This window comes from Rhizophagus irregularis, chromosome 16 (genome assembly GCF_026210795.1).
Source record: "Rhizophagus irregularis chromosome 16, complete sequence".
Classification (NCBI taxonomy): Eukaryota; Fungi; Glomeromycota; class Glomeromycetes; order Glomerales; family Glomeraceae; genus Rhizophagus; species Rhizophagus irregularis.
The window spans coordinates 3,446,763-3,468,010 of record NC_089444.1 but is presented as its reverse complement, the minus strand read 5'-3'; the positions used below and the strand labels follow the sequence as shown (position 1 = coordinate 3,468,010).

General features: G+C 25.0%; 4 protein-coding genes across 4 annotated transcripts; 3 read left to right on the top strand and 1 right to left on the bottom strand.

Annotated features, from left to right (window-relative positions):
* Positions 1-2,483: 2,483 nt before the first annotated feature.
* On the top strand, positions 2,484-3,103 carry OCT59_008457 (uncharacterized protein; the record flags this gene model as incomplete). Its single annotated transcript, XM_025309559.2, has 2 exons — positions 2,484-2,651; positions 2,732-3,103. 2 exons carry the CDS (start codon positions 2,484-2,486, stop codon positions 3,101-3,103), a joined length of 540 nt encoding a protein of 179 aa, XP_025168987.2.
* Positions 3,104-5,314: 2,211 nt separating this feature from the next.
* OCT59_008456 (uncharacterized protein) lies at positions 5,315-5,554 on the top strand (the record flags this gene model as incomplete). The annotated part of the gene is made up of 1 exon (XM_066142478.1): positions 5,315-5,554. The coding sequence occupies one exon, from the start codon at positions 5,315-5,317 to the stop codon at positions 5,552-5,554; it is 240 nt and encodes a 79-aa protein (XP_065999358.1).
* Positions 5,555-11,647: 6,093 nt separating this feature from the next.
* Positions 11,648-16,856, bottom strand: OCT59_008455 (uncharacterized protein; the record flags this gene model as incomplete). Its single annotated transcript, XM_066142477.1, has 9 exons — positions 11,648-11,767; positions 11,834-13,409; positions 13,526-13,635; positions 13,762-13,841; positions 13,937-14,347; positions 14,428-14,790; positions 14,876-15,555; positions 15,637-15,792; positions 16,405-16,856. 9 exons carry the CDS (start codon positions 16,854-16,856, stop codon positions 11,648-11,650), a joined length of 3,948 nt encoding a protein of 1,315 aa, XP_065999357.1.
* A 1,731-nt stretch (positions 16,857-18,587) lies between these two features.
* Positions 18,588-19,088, top strand: OCT59_008454 (uncharacterized protein; the record flags this gene model as incomplete). The annotated part of the gene is made up of 1 exon (XM_025311710.1): positions 18,588-19,088. The coding sequence occupies one exon, from the start codon at positions 18,588-18,590 to the stop codon at positions 19,086-19,088; it is 501 nt and encodes a 166-aa protein (XP_025168986.1).
* Between the last annotated feature and the right edge of the window lie 2,160 nt (positions 19,089-21,248).

Here is a 21,248-nt window from a genome sequence, read left to right as displayed (position 1 = left end):
TCAAAAATAACTAGAATATGCGATTTGTTGGGGGACTTCGTCCCCCAAACATAACATTTATAATTAAAAAAATTTTTTGATATTGTATGTAAAATATTACCGAATAATAAAATTTTATTATAATTAGACCCTATAAAAAATCATGTTTTTAATAAGGTTTTATCCAATTTTTTCTTAAAAATAATGTTTCTAATCTATATAGGGATACGAAAAAATGCACAATTCCATATCACAAAAATGTATTATTTGCATGATTTGACCATAATTTATGCCAAATTTATATTGATTTGATCACAGAAATTACATAATTTAAGCATAGAATTTACACGATTTGGTTAATGAATTTACTGCTTAAATTACAATTATTAATATTAGTTGCATTTATATGAATTTGATTTTAATAATATTTTACTAAATTATTAAATCAAATATAAAAATAAAAAAAAAATCCTTAGTATCATGTGATTATAATTAGCCAATAATATAAATTAATTCTTATTATTTAAAATAATGACGTAAGTTGTAATAAGTGTTTTAAAGTTAATACAGCTACAAAAAAATAAAATCTTATGAAAATTAATATTCAAGTGGTTTTAACCTGCCTGAACAACTTTCAATTAATAAATAAAGTTGATTTCATTTGTCCAAAGTGGAGATATTATGCTCTAAATTAAAGAAAAAGAAAAGAGAGTTAATATCATCAACAAAAATGCAATCTTCTATAAGCACTACACCTACATTCATGAAAATTAATATTCAAGTGGTTTCAACCTGCCTGAACAACTTTCAATTAATAAATGAAGTTGATTTCATTTGTCCAAAGTGGAGATATTACGCTCTAAATTAAAAAAAATAGAAAAGAGAGTTAATATCATCAAGAAAAAATGCAATCTTCTTTAAGTACTATATCTAAATTCATGAAAATTAATATTCAAGTGGTTTCAACCTACCTGAACTACTTTCAATTAATAAATAAAGTTGATTTCATTTGTTCAAAGTGGAGATATTACGCTCTAAATTAAAAAAATAGAAAAGAGAGTTAATATCATCAACAAAAATGCAATCTTCTCTAAGCACTACACCTACATTCATGAAAATTAATATTCAAGTGGTTTCAACCTGCCTGAACAACTTTCAATTAATAAATGAAGTTGATTTCATTTGTCCAAAGTGGAGATATTACGCTCTAAATTAAAAAAAAATAGAAAAGAGAGTTAATATCATTAACAAAAATGCAATCTTCTCTAAGCACTATACCTACATTCATGAAAATTAATATTCAAGTGGTTTTAACCTTCCTGAACAACTTTCAATTAATAAATAAAGTTGATTTCATTTGTCCAAAGTGGAGATATTACGCTCTAAATTAAAAAAATAGAAAAGAGAGTTAATATCATCAACAAAAATGCAATCTTCTCTAAGCACTACACTTACATTCATGAAAATTAATATTCAAGTGGTTTCAACCTGCCTGAACAACTTTTAATTAATAAATAAAGTTGATTTCATTTGTCCAAAGTGAAGATTATAGTGTATTTGGAAAAAGAAGTTTAATTTAAAAAAAATTTATATAAAAAAAATGTAATATAAAAATTAAGAACTGAGTTGACAAAAATTTGAGATAACATGAATTTTAATTAATTCTTTCATTGATTATAAATTCAAGTAGTTTAAAATAAAAATAGTAAGAAAAAATATTTTTTATGAAATATCACATTATGTTCTAAAAGAAATAGTCTTATAAATTTAATTTGTAATTATGTAATATCCAAATATTTAATCTTACAAATAGAAAAAAATGTAAAAAAAATTTATGATGTTAAAAAAAGAAAAAATTTTAAATTTTTTTTGAAAAAAAATTTCGTCTAACATTTTTTAATTGATTATCACAAGATCTGCATGATCATTTAATTTTTTTAATGAAAAAAAAGAAATATATTTGAATATTTATTTCTTTGAAAATCAATAACGATCAACAAAATTAAATACAAATATAAAACTTATTGCTTGATGCCGCAAGTTAATATGTAGTAAAAGTGGCACAAAAATGAATATTTTGTAATTTTATTCTAATGATATCAAAGAAGCAATATTGCAATATTGCAATAACAATGTCTATAGCAATAGCTATATAGCTATAGTATAAGATTCAACTACGAAGTTCACATGGTGCATTCCCAAAAAGATGAAAATCTGCATGAAGATCGGAAATTAAGCGAAAAAGTGAATAAATAAGGAAGGTCATGCAGGATGATCACCACTTCAAAATCATACTATCGCTAATAATGTAGTTAGCCGTAAATAGTAGTAGTTGAATGAACAAAGATCGACAAGACTCCTACTGTTATAAATACTTGCTTCAATCGCATTTCATGTTCTCTATTCTGTGTTTATAATTCCTAATAATAACATTTAATTTGTTACATTTACATTTATTATTACTTACATTTATTATTATTTACTTTCTTACTTTCTGTATCATCATGGCCAAGAATTTGTCTAATGTAATTACTTTAATGATTGTTTTGGTCATCCTCATAACTGGAACATCTTCAGAATTGATGCGTCGTGCTCAAAACGTCAACAAGGAAGGTTTGGATCTTATTGAGGGATTTGAAGGTTTCTACCCTAATTTTTACAAAGATCCAGTGGTAAGTTCATTTCTTATTAATGAAATAACTAAGTTAAATATGAATCACATTATTTACTATGACACCTACTATGACACCAGGGCATAAAAACTATCGGCTATGGTCATGCATGCCACGTTCATGATTGTAGTAAAATTCAGGCTCCCATCAGTCTCGCTGAAGGAGAAACATTGCTCAAATCGGATTTAGCCGTTTTCGAATCATGTGTTGAGTCACTCACTCGGACTAATCTAAATCCCGATCAGTTCTCTGCCTTGGTTTCATTTACCTTCAACCTTGGTTGTGGTGCTTATCAAAAATCCACATTACGTAGGAAGCTTAACGCTGGTGATACCAAAGGTGCTTCCTTGGAATTTGCAAAATGGGTCTATGGTGGTGGGAAAAAATTGCCCGGTTTGGTGAGACGTCGTAATGCCGAAAGGGATTTATTTTGTAAGAGTGGTGGCTGTTAAAAGTCATTATATATGTGTTTATTTACTTCATTATATTTTTAGTTTTTATAGTAAAGTAGTCAAATAAAATATTTTATAAGTTAGGAAAAAAAAAAGTAAAGTTTTTGCCGATTTAAACGTAAACTATAAGTTTAGTCTTAAATGAGAAATCAATAAATACATATTATCGTTCTGACGTTTTTGATCATGCATTAATTAATAACATCACAAATAAGCTTTCTATAAACTTCATTTTTAATCCACTTTATAAGCTTTATTTAAACTTTTTCTACAATATATTCATTTACGCCATTTTTTTACTTCACTTTATTATATCAATCATGTGTTATTGCTATGGCTAATAAAAATATCGGTCTATGAAAATCTGCATGATCCTATTTGGCTGAACGATAAGCTTACATAATATATTCTTTTTGTTAATTAAATAATTATCGAAACGTGAATTTTTGTAATGATATGCCGTAAAGAATGATGATGATGACATTGACTATTAAATTATGATTTTCGATACCAGTTAGTCAATGCCGATGTTCGTTAACAGATATCTTGACATATCATAATTCCAAAAATTCAAAATCCCAAAACTACATCATTCCCGACATTCATAACACTTTTTTTTTATTTTATATTGTTATTTGTTAGGCGTAGTAATAATTAATCTTTTTATTAGTAATATGTAATAATTTTTAAAAAGTATGTCGCAAAAATTAAAAAGTTTTTTTATTGTAAAAATTATTATATTTTTTTAAACATTAATAATTTTCGCAAAAAAAATCACAAAAATAAATGTTTTAATTAAAAATTAAATTTTTTTTTTTATTTTAAATATTTACAATAATACATTGCGATAATCAAAGTGACAATTTAAATATTTTTTTATATTAATATGCAAAAGTTTTTTTTTAAAAAAAATATTTCACAAAAAATTAATGTTTTGATTTTAAAAATTAATAATTTTAATAATACATCGCTATTAAAATGTCACCGGCCTAATATTATTAAATTAATATAAGTTAAAAAACATTTATTAGAAATTGAACAAGTTCAAAATAAATCACATTTCATATATTTTACATTTTATAGTCCTAACCCTCCTTTAAACTCTTGTTGTATTATAATTTTTTCGTAAATTTTATTAAAAAAAAAGATTCAAATTTAAATAATTATTTACCTAAGGTATTTCATACCTAATATTTTCTCGATTGATTACATTTAAATCATAAAAAGAACAGCGAAAATTAATTTAAAGGAAATGGATTTTTATTGAAAAGTTATTTTATCTATATTGATAAAGCCCTAAAGGATGGATAGTCTAAAAAGAAAAAATCATTCTTTTTTTTTATAACAAATCAATAACTAATGTATAATTACTCAATATGTTGAAATTTATCGTACTGAAATTTATTCTTCAATTTTGAGCTAAGATCAAAAATAAATAATTAAAGAAAAAATATCTTGATACGAGGGGATATGCAATATCCTACCTGTCATGCGCTGATTTCGCGATTATGTAAATTATGTAAACGCAAAATTTTTGTAGATTTTATTAATTTTACCAATTTTTAATACATAAATATACAGTAATTTGCCATTGCCCTAATTTTCTCATTTATATACTTTTACCTAATCCATGAACTAAATATCCTAATTGCAATACCTTAATCCTAACGCAATAATAACACCCTGATCCTAACCTTATTGCATATTATCATGGGGTTTCCTTAATGTATAGTGGGGTGTACGATATTAACGTACGAACTGGCTATTAACGTTAACGCTATCACGTGCAAGTGTATAACTCCTAAATTCTGGTAAGATGTATATACACGTTAAGGCGCCCATTATCATGTACCTCATATTAATGATAAGATAAGCATTTTCTTTATCATACTTTACATTCTTTCGGGACAATTTCGTGATGATACCATGATTTACAAATAGAATATTGTTTCTTATCCCTTTTCTTCTTGTATTCTAAGCTTCTTCCTAAACACTTTCATTTCAGGTTTATTGTCAATATCACTGGATTCACTATCATTTTCATCATATTATTATAGTATAGGAGAAAATCCTGGATATCGTTCATCTAGATAGATAAATATGCTAATAATAAATTTATTTTAACAAATTAAGAAGTTTTAAAGAAAAAAACAACTAATAACATAAATGATTTAAGGAAAATAACATTTATGAACATGAAATTCAATATAAATGAATAGATTATCAAAAAGTAAAAAAAAGCTTATTTACACCAAAGCTCTTACGGAACCAGAAGTATATGATTACAAATATTTTGGTCCCCCTCAATCTAATCATATTGATATTACTCCCGTTCATGCCGATATTATCCTTACTGCTGAGATCACAGCTAACTCTTCAATTGATCCACTGGTTGATGAAATGTCCATAACTCAATACTGTGAAACCTACACTACTAGTTATGGGCTATGATTAATAACAAATTAACAATAAAAAAAATAAAAAAAAAGATTAAATCTGACGGTCCTGCTTCCAGGGAGTCATCGGTATAGTCTGGAGAAGAACTGTACGTTTAGATTGTTGGGTACTATTAGAAAATTCAAGTTGGAATTTTTAGCGATATCTCACTTGTTGGATCTCGATTTGAGTTCTTTTGTATCATCAGACGTTGCAGAATTATTGATAAAAAATGTATAATGGTTCTTGAGATCAAGGCAGGTGTTGGCAAGATGCTACCAATGAATGAAACATCCGTGAGAAAGTGGCGAATGCCAACGCAAATCTCCATAGAACGAGCGTGAAAAGATTCCACCATTGTCACTATCAAAAGCATGATTTAATTACAATTAACAAAGATTTTCATGAAAATATGACAAAGCTAATAAAACGTGAAACTAGAACCAAAGATTTTACTCAACAACAATTATTGAATCTCAGCAAAGTTTTTTCTCATATAGATTCATAAAGGTGAACATATCTCGGGACCCTAGTGCTATGAATTTTCCATTATTAGAATATAGAATAATATCAAGATGTTCAGTATAGGATTAAAAGGTCTTCCAGTTCAATTTTTTTTGACCAGTTTGTCTTTCAATTTTGTCCAGCGAGACTTCGCCTTCCTCAATACTTCCTCTATGCTTTCAAATACTTTTGATGAATTAAGCTTTGTTAGGAAGTTTTTTGACATCATTCCAAATCAATAGATACTCAAAATTATTTAAAAATACAGTACCTTGCATAATGCCTTATGAAACACCTGCTTTAACACGAAAAAAATAATTCTTGTTTGAGAGGTAAAGTATTGGGAGACATTTACGTGGCAGGAACTATAAAGATATGAAGATATTCGCCCTTAGGTAATTTTATTTTTTGGTTGGACTAGTCCCCAACTATAATAGTATTTTTTAACTGAAGGAAAAAGAAAATAAGTAGTGTTAAAACATCATTAAAAAAAAACAAAAAAAATATTTTTTACCTAAAATCTAGTTTGTAATTTCGTCTGGAACTCCCTATAAAAGAAGAAAAAAAGAAGATAATCTAATTAATAAGAAAATCACCTCCAAGAATTGAACTTGGACACAAAAATTGTGGAACCAACGGTGATGGATTTTGTTGAGTTGATAAGTTATTAAGGAAAGAACTCAACAAAGGAATGAAATAAAGGGTATCACATGTGAAGAAGGAAATCACATGAGATAGATCAAATGATCACAAGAAAGGTAAATTTTACAAGACAAAGGATCTCTCTGACACCAATCGCTATGCTTCATGGGCAATGCAAACGATCCCCTTGTAAAAATTTTCTATCTAAGAATGGTCAAGTAATCCCAAGTTGACCAAAGGGGAAAGATTATGTCTCCATGCTATATTTGGTAAGCAATGGGCCAAGCTACGTAATATAATTTTATTTAATTAAGATAGTGGGAGATTAAAAGGAGAATAATATTCACTAAATAGGTTATTTTATAAAGTAGAGAATAAGAAAAGATAAGAATCTGAATTATGCAATTGAGTAAATAAAGAAAATGAAGAAGAATAGATAATAATGTAAATAAAATATGAAAAAGAATTGATAATAATAAATGTTTAAAAGAATAAAATATATTAAATAGATATGAAGGAAGAGAAGGGAGTTGGTTGAGAGAAATGATTATAGTGCACATGAATTTCAATAAGTGAAGAATTAGGACAATTGTATTAGAGAGAATGTTGGTATATATGAGGAGAATTATAAAAAGAATGTAAAAAAATCCGGTAAGTAATGGTAAATAAGGTTGAGATGTTTCAATGATAGGTAAAGGATTATTGTAACATTTGTTGATAGGAAATTCATTTAAGATAGTATTGATAGTATTTGGACACAAATGATAATACATTTTGTAATTGTAAGTTATAAATTTGAATTGAAATTTAGGTGATTGTAAAAGTTTTGTAAGATTTGTAAGATTTGAAAAATAATAATATTGAAATTTGGTTTTTGATTTTTTCCTTGAGGAAATTAAGGGTATTTATATATTTTTTAAAACCCTTTAAATACATAGATACATAGTGAATAATAATAAAATAGATAAAAACAATCAAGATTATCTATGAGTCACAATTAATTTATAAGTTATTTAACCTAAACTAGTAATATTAATTGATTTAATGATGACTAATATGTATAATTGTGGCTTATAGTACATAGTTAATATGATTTACTCCCTATAAACCATGTAATTATTAAAGATTATATGATATTGTGCAATATTCCCATCAATATTCCCATATTATTAAAGCTTTTATTAAATAAATTTATTAAAAAATTTTTATTCAAGCTAAATTTATTTTTGATATATAGTTTAGAAATGGTATTAGTATCTCTTGAGTGTACTAGTGTACTTAACACACATGATATATATAACAAGATTAATTAAATACTGTATACTATAGTATTATTTAATAACTAATTATTATAGACGCAAAAACTGATTCGGCGTTTTCATATGTAAACCCATGGGAACTAGGGAGACTATCAACTATCTGAGTTTATTTGGACTGTGGGACTGAGTTAAGATTAATTAAATACTTATTATTTAATAACTAATTATTATAGGCAAAAACTGATTAAAGTTTCATTTCGGCGTTTTCATATGTAAACCCGTGGGAACTAGGGAGACTATTGACTATCTGAGTTTATTTGGACTGTAAATACTTATATTATAGTATTATTTAATAACTAATTATTATAAACACGAAAACTTCATTTTGGCGTTTAAAATTTGATAGTTACATAAGATCTTAGGATTTAATATTCCCTAATTTGGAGTTGAAGTGTTGTACTATGCTTATGTTTCGGACTATAAAAAAAGTATACTGAAAGTCTATCTAAGTTATATGGAAAATTTGCAGGTGTAAGTATAACAAATTTATATACTGATTATAATATACTGCGTATCGATAAAATATGTTAGTTTGCATTATTACTCATATAAAGTCAACGATATTACATATCTAATCTCTAATCTCACAATTAACATGTTAAGTATTATCAATATTTTATCTAAAATCAATTTTTATTGTATATAAGATATGAAATTACTTTGATATTTTGTTATTAGATGATATGAAGAGATATGAGGCATAGTGTAACAATATAAAGTTTTTTTCGATTTTACTCAGGTGGGATATGAAAGCAAAATGTATTTTTTTTTTATTTTTAGAAACTGTTTTGTTATTGAAATGATTAAAATACGAAATCGATATACCGGAACACGTGAAGATTCACAATTTTAAACCAATAAAATTACAGTATTTTCACGTGATACAGATAATCTCATTTTCAGTAATAATTAAATAGAAAGTTATTTACTATAATCTTTATTTAAAGTAGTAGAAGTTATACAAAAATAATATCCTCTTTAATTTATTGGTTAAGAGAACTGCAATTATCCATAGCAGGTCTTTGACATTTATCAAAATAGAAATAATTCCAAGTTATTGATGAAATTAATCAAGGAATTGAATTATAATTTATTCGGTGCCAATTTTATTTTTTTAATTTCTTTTTAAATTTATCCTTATTTTCACGTGATAAATATTGTGCAAAGACTCCGCCATACACCGAAAATATATAACATGATACAATTCAATTTAAAATACTTGCTTCTTTAAGTTATATTTATTTAATAATAATTAAATTTATAATATTAAGTCATTCATTTTAATAATGAATATAATAACATTAATATGATAAAATATAGAATAAATAATAGATTATACAAAATATATAATAATTATAATTTTAGAAAATAAAAAAAATAATCAAAATAGTAGAATGATAGAAACGATTTTGAACTATTATAAAAATATGATTAGACTATTTCTAGTCTTTTTTGTGCATCTTTATTTCCACTGTTAATAGCATCTTTATACAATTCAACTGCCTTTTCTTTATCAATTTCGGTTCCAATCCCATTCTCATAACAGCATCCAAGTATATATATTTTATTTAAATATCCTTTTTCAGCTGATTTTTTAGATATTCAAAATGATTATAAGATTGAAACAATGCAACAACAAGTAAAGAAACTTCATATCAATGAATTCTTATAATAATTATTCTACAGTATTTTATGATTTTTAATTTTATATTTGATAGACGAATATGAAGTACATAACAGTCCTAACTTTCATTCAGAAGAACAAGATGAATTGGAAATTCCTGATATTAAGAATTATTTTTAAACTGTTTAAAATTTACCATAAACTACCAAATTTAAAGTAATATTTTTTTTTTCTTTTAGATATTTAGATACGGATGAATTATATAAATTAGATAACATTATTACTGTATTATACCTGATTTTTTTTTCTTATCAAAATTATTTAAACACTATGACTTATGAGATTTTCTTCAAAATTTTTAGTTTGTAATTTGAATAATTTATTCTTTTATTTTTATCTTTTTCTTTCTCATTATATTATTATATTAGTAGCGTAAACTGAACGCGTTTATTAATAAATTTTAAAGTATATTTTGTATTTAAATTTTATAATATCTCATGCGTGATAATATGATTCATACAAGGAAATATATAAATATAAAAAAAATAAATTCTTAAAGTCACGGTGATCGTCAATATGAATTGTTGCAAAACTTGCCGAAATTACCAGAATTATCATAATTCTGAATCCAAATCACATGATATACTTTACGACCGCATCTTCGGTAATATAGCGCTCTCACTAACTCATATATTTATTTACATTTAGAAGAAAAAGGGGTTCAAAATTAAACTTAGTTATGTAATATTCGTTTATTTGTCGTTGAAATAATTAATTTAGATATAATTTTTTAAAAAAAATAATTGCTTTACAATAAAATATTCGCCACTCCGTCTCTTGTTTATGAAAACTATGTACATTTTTTTATTAAATTTTTATCTATTATTTTAAACATTTTATTTATTTATAAAGTTATAAAATACATAGTAAACCATATTTATATAGTAAAAATTAAATTTTTATATATTAAACAACTAATATTTTTTTATTAATATGGTAATGATATTAATATTTTATTTTAAGAATTAAAATTTCTTATTATCGCCGTTTTCAATTTGGTTGAAACTGCGACTTGTCGACCAATTATATAAATAAAAAGACCGAAAACTCGTAATTTTGTGAAACTGTACTAATAAAGCATCACGTATTCACGTTTCACATATGAACATATAAAATCATAATTACAGTATATAAACTTTATAATATTTCAATTATCTGTGAATAATTTTTTATTTAAAATAGTAATTATTATTTTTAAATGGTTGGTGAAATTTTCTAATCATTGTAAAGTTGTAAAAGGCATAATAATAAATGTTTCTTTTGAACTTTTGAACGTTTGAAGTTTTGATAATTTTTTTACTTAGTAAATTATTATGTGTTTAAATTTCATTGGCTGATCATTGTTGATCAACATGTGATGTAAGTGATTTGATCAGTTTCAGCTAAATCGAAAGCAGCGATAAAGTTTTAATAATTCTAAATAATTTTTAATAACATTTTGCGAAACAAATCCACTTTGAAATACAAAAATATCATTATAATGTAAATTGTCAGGAGACAGGAGGACAATAGGTGTCGAGATATTGAGCGTCAGGATAATGAATTTTCGGGATAAGAATAATGGCTTCCGATTTAATCATATGAATTGTACCGAAATTATAAAACAATAAATTATGGTTATATTTTTCAAGACTTTTACTGTACCAATAGGTACCAGCGTACCAGCAAATATCACCGTGTTAATCTAATATTCAAAAAAAAAAATCAATATATTAATTTGTAACAAAGTTAGGCGACACAAAGTAATAAAATTGCGGCCGTCTTAGGTCTTAAAAATTTTTTTTATATAAACTTTACACAAAATTTTGAAAAAAATATAAAATATAGAGTAACCAAAATAATGTATATAAAATATTTATTTAAATAATAATAAGTTGTATTTATCGAACAATAAGAATTTTGAACAAAATTATTAATCAAATTTGAGCCTTTCCATTCAAGGCTTACTCGAGTTGGTATTTAAGGATTACATCTGTATTTATATATGAGATATATATTATTGATAAGATGTATAAGAGACTTTGAAATAGTATATATGGGCGTATAACCGAATGATACAACTTTCGTTAAATAAAAGCACTAATTATAAAATAAAATAAATTTTAATGATTGAATAAAAAATTAATGCAAAAATAATTTACATACCTGAATAATTATTGCAGAAATATCCTCAATAAAAATATTGGTGACATCTCCCCAAAATAAACTATGTTTTGCTGCATGGGATAATTCAGCATTAAAATTAACATCAATATTTCGAATTTCTAGACCACGAAAACTAAAACTTGGAATTTTAATTCGTAAATTTGATCCAAGCAGTTCTAAATGTGAAATATCAACTCCTGCTAATATCGTAAATATTATTACAATTATTTGATTATCTTTATAATCTCTTAACCATTTCGAAATTTTTCGATATTTCTTTTCCGCCGGCTGATCTCCTTCTATCACTTTCATAGCCTTCTTTTCGTATTTCTTTTGAAAACTTATAAATTTATTACTAAATATATTACTCCATCTTTTAACTTCTTCCCACACACTATTCCTATTCACATTTGTCATATTGTTTTGATCTTCCAATTTTTCAACGCTATCCCTTTTAAAGCTTTCAAGTATTTCCAATTCTTTTTTAAAACGTTCAAGTTTTTCTAATTCGTTTATAATAAGTTTATTTTCGCTCGTCGTAAGTTCATTTTCGCTTGTCGTATGTTCATTTTGGCTCATAGGTTCTTTTTTTTTTAATCTATTCATAAGGTCTACAGCTTTATTTAATTGACCCTTAAGTTTTTCAATTTCATTTAATCCTTCCATAAGCTTACGAATTTTATTTAATTCATCCGTAAATTTGGTAACTTCCTTCGGTTCTTCTCTATTAATTTCATTCGATTCTTCCATGTTAACTCCTCTCGATTCTTCATGGACAACGACTTCTTTCAATTCATTAATTCCATTTAATAATTTATCAAGTTCATTTAAATTTATACAAACTTCTATCAAATCTTCTGTAAAATCTTCAACTTGCATTAATTTTTCTATAAGATCGTTAATTCCTCTCAATTTTTTTAAGATGTCTTTTACATTATTTGTTGGAGTTAGATTTACATTATTTGTTGGAATTGGATTTACATTATTTGTTGGAGTTGGATTTACATTATTTGTTGGAGTTGGATTTACATTATTTGTTGGAGTTAGATTTACATTATTTGTTGAAGTTGGATTCTCTAATTTTTCTATAAGTTCATTAACAACTTTTAATTCTTTCATGAGATTGCTAACTTCTGTTAATTCTCCTTTAATTTTTCTTAATTCTTTTCTAGTATCTCTTAACACTTTCTTAAGTTCCTTAACTTTTTCTTCGCGATCGACAACTTCGTTTGTATTGTCTTTCTTTGATTTATCTTCTACTGTAGAATTGTTATCTTCTTTTGCTGTAGAACTATTGCTTTCTTCTATTGTAGAACCATTGTCTTCTTCTATTATAGAAATGTTGTCTTCTTTAATTGTAGAAATGTTGTCTTCTTTTACTGTGAAATTGTTGCCTTCTTCTACGGTAGAATTGTTGCCTTCTTTTACTGTAGAATTGTTGTCTTCTTTTAAGTCATCTTTAAGTTTTCTAACTTTTTCTAATAACTTTCGTAAGTCATGTCTCATAAGTTCATCAATCACAACTTTAAATGCAAATCCTAAATTTACGATAAACGGAAATGTCACAAAGAAAAGACTAGAAGAAAAAAAAGAAAGTGAAGAAAAGAGAAGAGAATAAATCAGTGCTTGAAAAAAAAAAATATATATATATTATACATTTTTTTTACTTTTATGGAGGTTTTTTTTTTTTACCTTGCAGTAAAAATATTTTCCACGCTATTCGCATCTTTACTAGTAAAAAGGATTGTCGTCACAAATTTCTCGATCGCGTTACCACATATAAAAATTGCAAATGTTTTTTTCTAAAAAAAAAGAAAAAGAAAAGAAAAAGAAAAAAGTTAGAAAAAAAATATATATATATAAATTTTTCATTTTTGTCAGTAAAAAAAAACTCTTAATAATATATTAATATAAAAATTTATATTCACCCAACAAGCAATAATTAATAATACGATATTTAATAAAATAGTTAGAACAAGATTAATCAAATTTTCTTCTATCCACCTGGCTATTTTTACAAAAAAAAAATTATTATTTAGTTATTTGTGATAAAATCATAAAATCCTTCAAAACGAATATATAAAAAAAAAATTGGATTCTTACGTATGGTTTCGTATCCATATTCTTCATCTAAATAATTTGTATACTCTCCAGTACCAATAACAGTAATAAGTTTATTTCTTATTAAAGTATTTAAATCACTTGCTAACAAATTAACGGATCTTTCATTTTTAGCTTTTTTAATATTAATTGATAAAATATATTGTTCTGGTGAAACTGAATTATCAATTTCATATTTTTCATTTGTATCAATTCGTTCCTTACTAACAGGAATTGCTTTAGCTAATTCTTGTTTTAAATTATCAAAAAATTCTTTAACTTTAGTTTTATCATATCTAAAACTTTTGAAGTAAGTTGTTCCTTCCGCAGTTAATCTAATTTTTCCCTTAATGTTAGATGCGTTTACTTGATTTTTATATATATCTAATATACCATTATTAGCTTCTTGTTGAACTATTATATATAAAAAGATTTCATTTTATAAATATGTAATATTTTCATTTTCATTTTTAATAAGAATTTAAATTACTTACTTGTCATAAAATTCCAAGCATTATCTTGTATACCAGGGATAGGTTCTTGAAGATCTTTACTCTTTACAAAACCATCATCAATTAAAACATAGTACTTTGTATTAGGTTGATTAAAAGTACTATTTATCACTTTGATTTCAATGGTATAATCATCAATAAATTTTACAAAATCTCCATTATTATTACTAATAGAAGTAGTTTGACGTATAATACCACCATCTTGTAAAATAGTAATTTTACGATTAGATGATAAATCAACTTTACTATAAAATTGAATTATAAGGGATGTAATTTTAGATGGATCTATATTTTCACCAATTTTCGGAATTGTATTTAAGATATGTAAATTTCCATAACCATGATCTAATAAACATTTTTAAAAGTTTATAAAAGTTAAAAAAAAAAATTTTTTTATACGATATAATAATATTGTTCGTATCAAACTTACCATGTGCACCCTCGATCTTGTACAAATCAGTAGTGAACAAACCCCAAATTTGATCAATTTCCGGTTGAGGTATTGCGAGAGTATTATTTGGTAAAATTAAAATATCACCATTAAAATTTGTTAAAGTAGGGTAAGATATATTCCAATCATAACGATTACTACGGTCATCCAAAATATAACCATAAAGATTAAGTGTAGTTGGATCATTTTGATTATTTACAGTACTATATAATAGATAACCTCCATACGGTAATGATTGAATAGAAAAATCTGCAAGATCAGCAGGGTTTTGAAAAATAGTAATATTATATACAGTTCCAGTTGAAAGAAAATCGATTTTAATAAAAGTATTTTGATCTATTGCTGGGGCAATGTTTAAAACCAGTATACAAGTTTGACCAAATCCCACTTTAGTAAAATCACAATCAAGTAAAATAATATTTGATATTTGATTTTGAGTTTGATAAAGAACAAATGGACCTTGCTTTTCTGACTCTCCATTTTGTAAAAAAAAGCCACGGATCGACATATATGAAGCAAAGGGGATTGATGTTGACGGTGGCGTATGATCAGGATAAATAACCGCGTAACCTCCGTCCATTGTTGCAACTGTATCGATTGGTAGAGCCGTATAATTTATGTACGTTTCTGCAAGAGATTGAATTTCCCCATTTTCATTTCTTATAAAAGAAGAAATATATATATGTATATATATTAAAATTATTAATTTTCGTAAAATTAAAATATACGGTAATACTTACACTTTGAATTGTTGCAAGATCATAGAATTAGTACCAGTTATGGGCGCAATACGAAGAAATCCATTATCACGATGAACGTTTAATGTAACTGAATCTTGAGCTGGCAACCATTGATTAGTAGTAGTATTAACATAGGATGTACCTAACCTAATTTTACTATAAAAGAATCGGGAAGAATAATAAATTTTATTATTTATAAATATATATGTATTACTTATCTCCTGGCTAATTAGGAATAAGTAAAATTTTACTAGGATTGGATAAATGATCGGCCGAAGGCTGATCATGTTCCGATTCTAAGTAAAATTTTACTATTCCAATTAGCCAGGAGATAATTGATTTATCCCCTGCCATTTACACAATAGTAAGTGTTTTATAGTATATCATGAATTTAATATAGTTTATTTTATTGTTGTATCTTATTTTTCTTTCGCTTGGTTTTTTTTTTCATTTTAAAAGATTTTAAAAAATAATTGAATTTTAAAAAGCTTCGGAACTATTACTAATACACTTGAAAAATAATATTGAGATTACAAATAAATTAAAAGAAAGTTTTTCTCATTTGGAAAATGCAAATCTTTCCAAATTACTCAAATTTTCAAATCAGTCCATTATAGTATAATCAATAGTTAATTTTTACCGCAAAATTTCCTAGAAACGGATAAATAAATACATATAAAATTTGCTATCCAGTAGGTATAACTACATTTGCATAATCGTGTAAATGGTGCCGATCAGGGGATAATTACATTTATATACTGTATATACCTTTTAATTTCTCCATTTAGGTCGATGACCATTCCCCAATCATCATAAGTGAAAGAATCATTTACATCTTTAGCCACCGCGTAAGTTAAAAATAAAAAGTTTTTTTTCACAGGGTAGAATCTGATTGGGTTAAATTTAGCGAAAAGACAAAAATTGAAAGGTTGTATATTTAATTCATCTGCTGAAAGGTTAAAACCTTTAATAGTTCCGTTCGGATCGATAATACGAATTGTAAAGTTTTCCTCCACACAAATTTGGGAAGGAGTTGTATAATTTACACGAACTATTCGAACGACTATTGTACCATCATCATAATAATTTGTATTTAAAACGCGAGGTCTTGAAAGGATTTTAGGTTGTGGTTCTTCAAATGTAATGGATGATTTAACTGGTAATATCACCAGTAAAATAATTGATAAAATTGATAAAAGAAAAATAAAAAATAATCTCATATTTGAAAAAAAACGTTGGTGAAGAATTTTTTTTTTAGCGAAGAATTTTTATTTTTTTTTTTAAAAAAAAATTAAAGGAAAAGAACCATCTTAAAAATGGATTTTTTTTAGGTGTATACAGTATGATTATCTTTGATTTACTTTTATTTTATTTTATTTTTCGTTCGTTTATTACACAACTAAACTTGTTATTTTAATATAGTTAATATTTTTGGAGTTTATTTTTTCCGAAATTATTCGTAAAGAATTTAACCTTCCTTTTTAAGATCTTTTAATCAATTTTCTTTATTTTATCATTCATTAATTGAAGTTCATTCATTCAAAAACTTTTATTCATTATTATGGAAGTAAAAGAGTAATACAAAGTGATTTAAAAGGGTTAGATTCGGTTTAATGCTTTTATTCTTCGGAGTTATTCTTGAAAATTCTTTTAAAAAAAAGAAACCTTTTTTGTCAATTTTTCTTTCTTGTGAATGGATAAGGTAATTAAGGTATACAATTGTTGTTAGCAATGTGCATTTCTAACTTCGCTGATCATTGTAATCATAAATTCTATTGTTTTACTTTCACATTGTGAATGGATTTATGCAATTAAAAAAAAATTCTAGTTCATTCTAGATAATGGACCAATGATATAATGAAAATTAATTAATATAATATATTTGATATTTTTATTTTACATAATATGAATAATGGTATATCATAATGCATACGTGGATAAAAATGTTTAATTTCAACGGCTCAAAATTTCTCAAATCCGAAATGGTTATCAGGTTATGCCCGTAATCAAATGAAATTGTGCATGTATATGATAAAAATTATAAATGAATAAATATTTTAAGATAATCATTTTTATTATTGTGTTACCTTGGACTATTTCGGTTAACAACAACTTTCGATTTTTTCCTTATATGTATATGATCTAACTTTTTTTAGGGTCCTTAACCAAATAATGAAAAACTCTTTTTATTTTTTCCTCTATATAAAAAATATAAAATATATACATTCTTATTCGATGATGTTTAATTTCCTTAATTGTTTATTTTTTATTCTTTCATACATGCAAAAAATTAAAATATGTATGAATAAACACATTTTTGATCTTTTTTCATTGTAATGCAATAATACAAACAACAATCACATATAACAAATGCATATTCAAAAAGTCCGCAAGTAAAAAACTTTTTATATATTCAATAATGATTTTTTTTTTGGTAATATTAGAAAGGTTTTAAAAAAAAAAATTCTTAATTTTAAATTTCTTAATTTTAAATTCAATGAATTCAATATCTTTATATTTTTCTCTTATTTTCTTTTTAAAGTAATTATTTGACTTATTTGATTTAACGTAAAAAAATTTATATTTAGAAATTTAATAATAAAAATTTATTTATTACAAAAAGACTAAAATGTTAAATTTACGGTTCTTATAATCCGAACAAAGAAATAAATTTTTAATAAAATTGTTTAAAATATTAAAAAAAAATTAGAGAAAGTTTCATTAATTTATATACAAATTTAGTATTATTTATGTAATATTTTTATATTTTTATATTTTTACATGTCAGAACAAAATTACTATTCGTTCTTTCTGTAAAAATATATATAAAAAGGGTCGTTTTTTCTCCTCACCAAATTCATTATTCGAAACGAATAAGTAATAATAAAAAAAATATTATTATCAAAAAAAAAATAAACATTACGAACAATTGATTTTCAAAAAAAATAAAAATGAAGACCTTTGCGGTTTTAAGCTATCTTATTCCTTTTTTGCTCATTACTATCTCATCGGCGTTCCCCAACGAACTATTAAACAAAAGAAACCAATGCCAATGCTCTTTCGCACTTGCGGATTTCGATTCTGGCCCGGTTGGAGGCCTTGTAGTTTTTAATCAGGACGAAAATGGACATACCGAGGTATCCGGTATCTTTAAAAAAGGTTTCGAAGATACAAACGCGACTTATGGATTTAAAATTATTGATGAGTGCAAAAATACATTATTCGATCTCACAGATGGATTGAATATAAAACCGGATGGTAGTGGTGGTACTAAATCTTTTAGACATAAGTTCACAGATATGAGTATAGATTGTAATGATAACGGAATTCTCACCAAGAAACTTCATAATAGTAAACGTCATTGTAGTGATAAACTTAGAAAACGTCTTCCTAATGGTGCAATGACCACACAAAACGGTGAAGGTTCTGGTTACGCTGGATTATCTAAATAATATTAGAAATTTAATTTCAATTTTTTAATTATTTTTATTATTTTTATTATTTACGTTTTTTTTTTCTTTTTTGAATAATTCTGTTTTTAGATGTTAAAAGATTAGTAATTATAGTAAATTGTAAAACTTGTCTCAAATAAAATAGAGATAATTTTAAAAAAAATTTTCTCGTTATTTTTTTTAAGTAAAATATTATAAATATTGTTTAATTGAAAATAAATGACAAAATATCGATCTATTTATTGTACATCCAGTTTACTTAGTAAAGTTGATACTTAACATTCTCCTTTTTTTATTATCAGAAGTTCAGAACCAAAATAAATGATATTTTTTGAATTTCCGACTTGGGTATGTACTTTACTCCATTATATGTAAATACAATCAGTACTCCTTTTACTATATATAACTAATTTACGAGATTTTTCTCGCTGGGCTGGTTATTATCATTATTCTCTCCATTAAAGTTTTGTCGAGTAATAATGATAAATTGAATAATATTATTTCTATTTTACGTTTTCTTTGATTTTTTTTTTTATATTTGTTAAAAAACAAAAATTATATTTTTTTTTCGTTTCAAAAAAACAATTTAAAATATATTTTATTATACATGCTCCTTAAAATTCATATACATTTGTTTATTAAAAAGATATTCAACAAATACTGTAAATTTTCAAGTTTAAAATGATATCATCTTAAGTACAATGTTAAGGAATGTTTATCATTTTCCAGGCCGATCAAAAATAAATAAAAGATCGATCATATTAGTAGTACTTCAATAAAGGAGTAGTACTAGTAGTACTTCAATGAGTAGTAAAATTGCGAAATTTAATGTGATCGACATTACTGTTACCAACACGTCAGTCACGTCATCGTAGGAAAATCGTATTTAAATTTCTCACGTGATGAACATCATTAAAGCGAACCAATAGAAATTTTTGTATCATGTGATTAATTTCGAACGAAAAAAAAAAATTTTAATATTTATGTTTCTTGTGATTCAATTTAAATAATTTCTAATTTTCTAAAAGAACAAATAAAGCTCGTCCTAATGCTTTAAAATTATCTTTAATCTAACATGTATATACATAGTTATAACTATTTAAATATACATAATACAATTAAATTATGTGAAATTTTAGTTTATTCAATAAAACTAAACCCTATTAAATATACTCGTCTAGCTATAAATAAAAGTAAACTTTTTCCTTTTTTTTTGAAAATGTAACCTTACGTCAACTTTTTGCATAAAAAGAGAAATTAAAGGAAATCCGTGAAACTTCATAACTTGAAACTTACTCTTACCTGGTAAATATCAATAAAACATCATACGCAAGTGTATGTTGTTGTAAAATGTTTATAAATCATGAAAAAATTTGTGAGAAATTATTAAACTTAACAAGAAAATTTTATTAGAAGCGATTTGAAAAAAAAATAAAGGAAATGTGGGATTTTTAGGGGTCACACTAAATCGAAAACAGCGAAACACTCGAAACAGTAACAATAAAATAAAATACTGTATAAAGTCGAACTCTAAAATGAACAAAGTCACCAAAAAATAGGCGGAATATGTCGGTCGGATAGCACAAAATTTTGTGTTTGCATTACAATGATTCGAAATTTGGTCCATACATTTCATACATATGCCACAAAGCAAATTAACTAATTATAGAAATTGAATGATTTCCCATAAAAAGAAAGAGTTTTGTACAATTTTACATATTTATTAATTTATATATATATACATATATACTTTTTAAGAAAAATAAGAAAGTAATGTTATAGTAAATCTAATGATGCAATGACGGACTGAAATTTCCGTAGTTATTTATGGTCGGTTACACTGAATAAAAAATGATTTTATTGAATAATCTTCACCTGATATTTATCGAATTTTTAAGAAATAAAACAATCGAATTTATTTGGATTTGATATACTGATATTCGATATACTGATGATCACTATTTTTCAGTATGTAATATATTAAATATAGTTTTGTTTTACATTATTAATAGTAGGACTGCATAAAAATAACGCCAAATATTTTATTATTAAAAAATAAAACAATAGAAATCATTCGACAATATGATAACAGATAATGCGTCGACTGCGTTGTGTTTATAATGAAACAAATTATAATGAAACCAAAAATATCAAACAAAC